This window comes from Quercus suber, unplaced genomic scaffold (genome assembly GCF_002906115.3).
Source record: "Quercus suber isolate HL8 unplaced genomic scaffold, Cork oak 2.0 scaffold_278, whole genome shotgun sequence".
NCBI classification, from domain to species: domain Eukaryota; kingdom Viridiplantae; phylum Streptophyta; class Magnoliopsida; order Fagales; family Fagaceae; genus Quercus; species Quercus suber.
In genome coordinates, this window is record NW_027069734.1 from 122,263 (window position 1) to 132,672 (window position 10,410).

At 32.5% G+C, this 10,410-nt stretch overlaps 1 protein-coding gene across 1 annotated transcript in view; it reads right to left on the reverse strand.

Annotated features, from left to right (window-relative positions):
- The window catches only part of LOC111986511 (probable trehalase), a gene marked incomplete in the record, with an annotated part of 5,792 nt that extends 2,239 nt beyond the window's left edge, over window positions 1-3,553 (reverse strand). Inside the window, 5 exon segments of the mRNA XM_065781773.1 lie at window positions 797-906; window positions 1,000-1,100; window positions 1,245-1,360; window positions 2,047-2,166; window positions 2,881-3,553. Coding sequence (XP_065637845.1) covers window positions 797-906; window positions 1,000-1,100; window positions 1,245-1,360; window positions 2,047-2,166; window positions 2,881-3,410 — 977 coding nt within the window.
- Between the last annotated feature and the right edge of the window lie 6,857 nt (window positions 3,554-10,410).

The following is a 10,410-nucleotide window of genomic DNA, read 5'->3' on the forward strand; positions in this document are numbered from 1 at the left end:
TTCTTAGGGCCTCAATAAGTGCTTCAAAAATTCACGAAACATGGACAGCTTACTTTAATCTGAATTCATACTAATATGTGAAATTAATCTGTCATGTTCTGGAGAGTTATTTAAAATTGTTCTGTTATTAGTTTAGCACACCCATGTCTCCAGTCCACCATATTTTAGTTACAATTGACTTAATCTTAACTCATTTGATAGTTAGAATTAGCACTTTAGTTCATGTCAGCTTACTTAGGCTAGTGAACATGCAAACATGGCACTGTTAATTAGTAGCTTGGTTATTTTTGAACAATATATGATTGACTGACAGATGGTAATATGAAGAGCAGCATTGTTCTTCTGTTGGAGTTTAGTTTTTTAACAGGTTACTAGCATTGATCCGAAGTTATGGTTCATGTGTAATTGCAATTAGAACAAGGAAAGAGTGCACTAAAAAAAAAAAAAAAAAAAAAAAAAATCAACAATCTAATGCAGATACCCATGCTGAATCAGATTGTGAGAAGCTCATGAAAAACAGCAAATGATGGTACAGAAAATCTAATGGTTCCAGAATATCAAGTTTTGGTTCTAATCTAATTTGAAATTGGCCACAATTTCAACTGTGTGGAAGCTGGAAGGTAATCTCATATAATTCTCAAAATATGCATAACACTTTTCTTTTTTCTTTTTTTTGATAGGAAAATATACACAACACTAAAATTTGAATATCAAATTTGATATGGAAAAAAATTAAAGATGTAATCAGGATTAGTAGTTTTGTAAGAGAGACTAATTCTCAAGAGAAAATTATTACCTCATCCACCTTGAGCTGAAATCCCAGCCAGATTCAGCAGTCGAAGCCAGTTCATGGTAAAACTGCTGTTTTTCAGAAACATTTGAGATCTTGGAAGCAAATTTCTTGTCCTGTGAGATGAAAATACCTCTTATGTTATCCACCATTTATACTTCACATATAATACATCTTATGCTAAGGCATGTAAGCAGAAGATAACACACTTTGGTTGTAGCTTCAGGCCTGGGTTTGTTCCACATTGCATAATACCGATTTAAAGTATGGTTGCAAGATTGAGAATCTTGAATGATCACCTTATGTATATCTAAAACAGAAGGCAGGTAAAAAAGTTATAAAAAAAGGGTTTCTGCCACAAAATGAAGCTAAGAAAGATACCTAAACATAATTCCCCTCCAAACTACAAAGCAAAGGCAAGTAGAGAGTCATCTAAGTGTGTATCTCATAGTACCTGAATTCCAAAAGCAATACTCTTTGAGCAGTGCAGGGAGAGATTTTTTAACCAGTTGCATATCACCAGTCTTATTGTATATCTCATAAATCATAGCACTCAGGAGGGGAGGCTGGCTGCAAAGATATCCCCAAGTTTGTAATTTAAATCCAATTATATAAGCAATTAGAACACACAAGAATTTGCTATAAAATGAGATCTATATGACACAATCCCAAGGGGATGAAAAACTAAAAAGGAAAATTTTAGAATCAGATAATTAAGTGACCAAGTGCTACACACATGCTGAAAGCATTAATGCCCAAACTAATATAATGTGAACGAATATGTGTCCTCGTATCCTTCAATTTGAGATAAGTGCTCCAGTATTCATTATATTTATCATGAAGAGAAAGAAAAGACAGTTTAATTTTAGATTCATACTGTATCAATGGACTATGAAATTTGGGAAGAATTTTATGTGTGGCTTTGTATGCTTTTAAACACTAGTCCCTCATTATCCATACTATGAATGCGTCACTATTTACATGATAATGGTTGTGACATGAAGTTCACCATGCATCAAGCTTGGTGCCTATCAAGAAATTGAATGACAAAGAATTATTAAAGATGCTACAGTACACAAAGAAAATGACAAAGAAACCTGGCAGAAGAAAAAAAAAATAATGATATGTAATGCAAGTAAGAGTTGCTATAAATGTTATATTTACAATGAAGAGAAGAATCACTATCGGCAATGTGGAACACAGTAGCACCATAAATACAATACAACAACAGAAGTAGAAAATGAAAGAAGAGTTACCTTCTATTAGTGTAATAAGCCCTTCCACCATTAAGGACATAACCATATTCTTCTATGAAGTAAATAAGATTAGTCACAATTCCTTTTGCAGTCTCATACATCTTACTTGCTAGCAAGCCCCTGCACCACAAATACATATCAATCTTAACCCCATTAAGGGATGCTCCTATAGCTACCTTTAAACCAAATAATTCAATCCAAATTGGTAAATATTACCAAATAAATGAAAGAAGTAGTAAGATAAGAACTCTAAATTAGACAGAGTTTCACAGAAAAAAGCTCTTGCTTTAACTGATTGACCAGCATTGATGCTTCAAGAAAACTTGAGCTTCAAATGCAGAAACTTTCACAATTACCATAAGTTAGAGGGCAAAACTTAGTACAATTCCTTTGGTGTTGTACCTTAAGTTTCCAATAAATTCAACCATGTGATTATATTGGCCAATAACCATAAGGTTGAATTTAATTATTTTCGGGAAAGATAATACTATCTGTGTCACTTTGGTCAACGCAACCATATGTTTGAATTTAATTAAAGAACAACGACTCCTTTATTTCATTGGAAATGAAGAAAGTCCAATTCATTAAAAAGATTTAATTTCTTAGATCTCACTGTTTATAGAGTGTAAACTGGATCACCTTTAAATTTGTAACATTTCATAAACTATGAAGTGGATCCATTTCAAATGTAGAGGACAAGTAGAACACTAAACGAAATGTATCACCCAAGTCAGAATTACCAGAACTACCTAGCCTATACAGAAAAATGCTCAGAGGACCACCAAAAAATAGTAAAAGCAAAATGCAAAACCAGAAACAAAAACAAAAACTAACCGAATAACCCAGTAAGAATCCCAGTAATAGATCTCTCTAAACCTTGACCCAGGAATCATGACTGGCTCAGGCAGAGGAAGCATACTATGCAACTCTGGTCGCTTCTGCACTTGATCAGAGACTTTCCTACTCAAACTCTTCCATAAAGCATGCACCTCCAAAGCCCAGGCCCTCACTTCTGGGTTCTTCACCTTTGGCAAGAACCCCTCAGGTTCTGGGACAAAATCCACTGGCTCACAGTACACCATGTCATTCCCTGCACTCTCAAAGTACTTCTCTATAAACCCTTTCAAATCCTCAGCTGATAAAGACCCATTTGCGGACTTTGGAAGCTTGACAAAAGCGTCCTCAGTGGTTGGCAAATCGAATTTCAGTGACAGATCAACGTAACGTTTTGGGTCAAAGTTTGTTTCTCCAAAGGTGTTGAGAGCGGTTTCTTGGAGACGTTCAAAGAAGCTGACCAAAGGGGTTGTGGGGATCACAGGTTCTATGTCAGAACTGCAAGGTGACAAAGAATCTGCGACAGACATTGTTGTTAGTACAGAGTCTGAGATAAGTAGCGGAAGAGAAAGTAAAGAGAGTTCTTTAAAGTTCAGAGCATAAGAGTATGGCAGCACGGAACAAGGTTTGAGAATCTTTGTTTGTCATTTTGTATTTTTTTTTTGCCGAATTTTTTTGTTGTTTCTAAAAGAAATTTCAAATATATCCTTTCCCAATTATCAAAATATGTTTTTTTTTTTTAAAACTCATTTAACCTTATTAGAGCAACCACCGTTCAAATTTTCTGTCTATTTTGCAAGAAAAAATTTATTTTTTATTTTTATTTTATACATTTATTTTTACAAAAAACTCACATCAGTTTATATATTCTATACATTTATTTAATAAAATATTCATTTTTTTTATATTTTTTATTATTTCCTTCCCTTTCCTCTCTGGCACAAACTCACCACCTTGTCTTCTGCGTCCACCCCCACACCTAGCCAGCCACCCTTTAACAAAATCCTTCAACAAAATCTGGCCATTGATTCACCGATCTTCCACAACAACAACGACACAACAACAATTGCAACAATAATGATTCACCGATCTTCCATAACAACAAAATCTAGCCATTGATTCACCGATCTTCCACAACAACAATCACAACAACAACAACACAATCACAATCACAACAACTCTGACCCACTCGCCCTCCGTGTCTGATCAATTCTCCGTCATCGTCTCCGTTTCCAAACGGATTGTTGGATCGAAAAGGCTGATTGGCGTTCCCAACTCACTCCCTGATCGGACTCAGTCTGTGGCGCGCGAGATCTCCATCGAGCTATCATCGTCTTTGTCTTTGAAGCTTGAGATTTTGAAGAAGAAGGAGAAGCTGAATGGCTTTGCAGAGTTTAGATGAGAGAAAGAGAGAGTTGAGATGGGAGTCAAACCTAGGAGAGAGAAGAATTTATTAAAATAGTAAATACACGAGCTATAGTGACCGTGCATATATGCGCGGTCACTGTAGCATTTGTATAATTATGCACAATTTTACACAACTTTACACCTACTAATGTGGGTGTTTTTTTTTTTTACCAAAATGTGTAAAATGAAGGAGTTTTTGTATTATAGAAGATTATCCACAAACTGATGTGGATGCTCTTAAGATCTCACAAATTTAAATGACTAATTTTATGATTAGTATAAGGGATGTTTTTAAAATTTTAAATAGTACAACAATATGTACAGAGTTAAATTCAAGAAGTAAAATCTAAAACATACCAGGATATCAATCAAAAAAAAAAAAAAAATTGTCTCCAATGGAATGAAAGGAGTATAGGCTTGTATAGCATAAAAGCATGAACGAATAAAATGAAATGAAAAAAAGAAGGTTTTTTTTTTAGTGTGATTGAGTATTTAAACTTTTTAATTTTATTATTATATCATTCATAGTTTATTTGCTTTCTTTTCCCCTAAGTAAGAGTTGCCTTCATTTTATTTATGCTTCAGAAGTTTTTTTTTTTTTTAATAAATGGAATGGAGCGTGATTTATTTTCTCTATTGTGATTGAGATTTTATAAAAATAAAAATAAAAATATAGTTTTGATATTATACCATTCACTTCTTTCTTCTTCTTTTTCTTCTTCTTCTTCCTCAAAACATGGATAAAATTGATATTTTACCTCCATCTAAGTGAGTATTCCTTCAATTTTTGGGAAGAATATTTAGGAGAGAATGAAATAGAGTGATTCTTCATAGTTATTCTATTCATTTCTACTAAACTTTTAAACTAGGAAGGAGAGAGAATATATATATATATATATATATATATATATTGTAGGGGTATTGATATAGTGACCGTGCATATATGCGCGGTCACTGTAGCATTTGTATAATTATGCACAATTTTACACAACTTTACACCTACTAATGTGGGTGTTTTTTTTTTTTACCAAAATGTGTAAAATGAAGGAGTTTTTGTATTATAGAAGATTATCCACAAACTGATGTGGATGCTCTTAAGATCTCACAAATTTAAATGACTAATTTTATGATTAGTATAAGGGATGTTTTTAAAATTTTAAATAGTACAACAATATGTACAGAGTTAAATTCAAGAAGTAAAATCTAAAACATACCAGGATATCAATCAAAAAAAAAAAAAAAATTGTCTCCAATGGAATGAAAGGAGTATAGGCTTGTATAGCATAAAAGCATGAACGAATAAAATGAAATGAAAAAAAGAAGGTTTTTTTTTTAGTGTGATTGAGTATTTAAACTTTTTAATTTTATTATTATATCATTCATAGTTTATTTGCTTTCTTTTCCCCTAAGTAAGAGTTGCCTTCATTTTATTTATGCTTCAGAAGTTTTTTTTTTTTTTAATAAATGGAATGGAGCGTGATTTATTTTCTCTATTGTGATTGAGATTTTATAAAAATAAAAATAAAAATATAGTTTTGATATTATACCATTCACTTCTTTCTTCTTCTTTTTCTTCTTCTTCTTCCTCAAAACATGGATAAAATTGATATTTTACCTCCATCTAAGTGAGTATTCCTTCAATTTTTGGGAAGAATATTTAGGAGAGAATGAAATAGAGTGATTCTTCATAGTTATTCTATTCATTTCTACTAAACTTTTAAACTAGGAAGGAGAGAGAATATATATATATATATATATATATATATATTGTAGGGGTATTGGGCCTAGGAACTCATTATCTATGTATTTATTGGGCCTACAACCCAATTCGAGGATGAAAGGTCGTCCGAGGAGGAGTAAACATTGTCAAGGAAGTTCGTGTTAGTAAATGAGAAAGTTAGTTTTGGTCATAAGGGCCTAAGAGGGTGGGCTGAGGATGAATGCCTTGGTTGACCAAAGCTGAGGTCCGAAGAAGTGGTCTGCTGTCTAGGGAAATATTTCAAGAAATTCTGTTGGTATGGATAAGCATTACAGAAACATAAGACAGGGGGGAGTCCAAAAAAATCTAAGGAGAAAGCTGTTACCACCGCATTAAATGCTTTGCAGCTAACCCTCTGGCCACATTAATATGGATGTGATACTTGAACAGTGATTTTCAGCCTTACAACTACTACATAAAGACTTCAAAAAGGTGCTGATAGGACAAATATCAACACCAACCATCTGGCCTGCACATGGAGGGTAAAGATAAAAGGGGATGAGAGGATAAAAAAAGGAGGCAATGAGAGAAGAGGATCGAGAAACTAAGAGAAAAACACTGTAGCCATCAAGAATTGATTTTGTAATCAAACTTGAAAGAAATATATAAGAATTGATCTCCTCGGACTGTGCCGAGGACGATTTTCTTTAGTTTAAATCAGTCTATCTTCCTTTTCTTGTCATCTGAATCCACTTTACTTGTTATCCAACTCATTAAAGCCTAGTTTTCCAACCCACTCTCTACAAATTCATTGTATTGGGCTTTTTGGATCTAAGTTCATCCATCACTTGAGTTAAGGACCCAAATTGCGTCCTTACATATATAAAATCATTTCCAATTTATTTATTTATTAAAAGACGCTTATAATTCTTTTTTTTTTTTTTATTTTTTTTTCCTTCTCTGAAATGAAAATAACTTTTACTTTTAACAAGAATGAATAAAATTGAATAAAATGAAATATAATTTTATTTAAAATGAAAATAGTTTTTTACCATTCCTTTTGAATTCCATTCAATCCGCTAAATCTCCACTATCCAAACAGGCTGTTATGGAAAGCAGAAATGGTATTGAGTTGGACTCCAAAAGATGAGTTTGGAGGTGATGAAAATTTTAAGTGAGAAGCTCATCTTTTGGAGGTGATGAAAATTTTAAGTGAGAAGCTTGTTGAACTAGCTACCCTTCAACATCATGTGGAGGATATGATGAAAAAGTAAAAGCAAAATGTATGTTTAGGTCAGTTCCATCCAAAGTTTGACCTCTGAAAGTCCAAGTGTTTTGGTTCAGTCTAGCCATTCAGGGATTGTCTCTGTCAGAAATAAAGATAAATACTAATGTTAGGTGGAAGAACTTGGATCCACCTCACGGGCTACATCTACTATATAGAAGTGCACATTTTACTATGAAACGAAACCTTATACCAAACTTAAATGAAGTATCTCGTAGTTGAACAAGAGATTATATTATGCTTCTCAAAAAAAAAAAAAAAAAATTGATTATATTATACATAACGCATACTCTTAAGAAATGTGAGATAATTACTTATTTTTTAAGTGGAGTTTGTGGTGTGTTTTTGTATTAAACCTTATTATCTTTCTTTTGTGTGTGTATTTATTTCTCAAAAAAAAAAAAAAAAAAAGAACAGCAAATTTTGAGTTCGAAGCTCACTTACACCAAAAAATAATTGGTATTTGTTAGCTTAACTGATAAAATTTCTTATTATCGAATAAGAAATTTGAATTCAAACTTCACTTACACAAAAAATCTAATTGATGTCTTAATATAATACTAAAGGGGGGCAATTTGGGTTCAGTACTTCTAGTATACTAGACCTATTAGGATGATAATATGTGTCCAAAAATGGACACATATCACAATCCCAATGGGTTCAGTGTCACTGGACACTAGACCTAGTGTGGGTTTGGATACGGCGTTTCCAAACCCATGTATGCGTTTTCAGACCCTTTTTTTTTTTTCAGCGCGTGAATAGTAATCTCACATGAATTTACTATGCAGGGACAAAAATACTGTTCATGTACTGTTTTGATACTGTTCACACACTGTTCATAGGACCCACAGTTACTTTATTCAGAAAAAAATATTAAAAATAGGTCTCACGGTACTATTCATACATTTAAAAATTATTTTGCTACAGTGTTTTCAGCAACAATAAGTTGTATCCAAACGGATCCCTAATCTAGATCCATATTAAAGAGTAATCATCAAAAGAATAGAATATTGTATCTACCAAAATAATTGACAAATCAATAATCAAACATTGGTAGAAGGTTTTGTCCGTCTTGGTCCAACAAACAATATTAAAATAATATAATATGTGATTGATAAATTTTTTTCCGAATTACGTAGGGGTTTCCAATTAATGAACTCATCCAAATTAAAAAGTTGATAATTAACATTGACTGAAAATTTGTGTCCCCGTCATGGTCCAACAAACAAGATTAGCATACCTGCAAACTTTTGGCATTTACATTTTTTATTTTGTAATTTATATTTATTTTTTATGAAAATAGTAGAAATATGTGATCGGTTACTTTTTTTTCATAGTACTTAGGTGTTTCCAATTAATGAACACATCAGAATTGAAAAGTCAATAATCAACATAACATTGGCTGAAGATTTTGTCCCCGTCTTGGCCCCACAACCAAAATTAGCATACCTGCAAAATTTCTTGCATTTACATTTATTTAAATTTTGTCATTAATACATTTATTTTCGTTGAAAATTATATAATATGGGATTGATTAATTTTTTCCACACTGCGTGGGACCATATTAAAGAGTAATCATCAAAAGAATAGAATATTGTATCTACCAAAATAATTGACAAATCAATAATCAAACATTGGTAGAAGGTTTTGTCCGTCTTGGTCCAACAAACAATATTAAAATAATATAATATGTGATTGATAAATTTTTTTCCGAATTACGTAGGGGTTTCCAATTAATGAACTCATCCAAATTAAAAAGTTGATAATTAACATTGACTGAAAATTTGTGTCCCCGTCATGGTCCAACAAACAAGATTAGCATACCTGCAAATTTTTGGCATTTACATTTTTTATTTTGTAATTTATATTTATTTTTTATGAAAATAGTAGAAATATGTGATCGGTTACTTTTTTTTCATAGTACTTAGGTGTTTCCAATTAATGAACACATCAGAATTGAAAAGTCAATAATCAACATAACATTGGCTGAAGATTTTGTCCCCGTCTTGGCCCCACAACCAAAATTAGCATACCTGCAAAATTTCTTGCATTTACATTTATTTAAATTTTGTCATTAATACATTTATTTTCGTTGAAAATTATATAATATGGGATTGATTAATTTTTTCCACACTGCGTGGGGGCTTCCAATTAATGAACACATCAGAATTGACTAGTCAATAATCAACATTGACGGAAGATTTTGTCCCAACCCCTTTTTCTGGCTGAGTAGAAAAAATATTTATTAAAACTAAAAAGTTAATTAGCTTTTCTATTTAATGCATGTATCATAACTGTGTGTTGGTTCCACAGGTTTCACACATGGTGAGAATGAAAATACAAATATCGTATGCATGAGATATCTAATTCAAATAGGGCGGAAATGGACCTAGCCATTTCAACCAAGGAGTAAGGACACACTCTCAAGAAAGACGGAGATGGAAATAGGCTCAATCCATTCATATTCAAAGGGTTCAGTTAACGGGTGCTTGATAGCAGTGGTTAAGATTGAGTTTTTTATTGTAATAAATTAGCTTTTTGGATGTAATCTCATATATATTAGTTAAAGAAGTAGTGGTATTTGTTTATTTGCCTTTCTAATACAATAGAATCCAATAAATTTCTTCTCAACAGAAGCACAACGTCGCCCATTAACAAAAGTCATTTACAAAAGCCTATTGACACATATTATGGGCTAATATATTGATACGAGAAACACACCAAAATTAACTATTGCTCAATAAGTTCAAAATATCTTCTAAAATAGAACTAATGATCCATTGAGAGTCCTCTCTAAATTGTTTAGCGGCCCAAGAACATTAGATGCAACTCCTTCAAGAATGACACAGTGAAAACCTTCCTTAATGGTGCATGAGCTTGCCAAGAAGAGTGCTGCCTTTGCTTTGCCCCTTTCCTACACAAACCAATTCTTGGTACAGGTTTTGCCATATTTTATTGTCTCATAAATATTAGTTTGAGATATATGGATCGTATCATATATCCATTTCATGTCAGAACAGATCTTTTTTGTTGAATATAGCAAATTTCTCTCATGCCTGTCCAATGTGTCTTGCTTTCAATTTGATGAAGAGTGTGGTAAGCAATTGTTGAGCACAACTATATATGAAAAGCTGCAAGG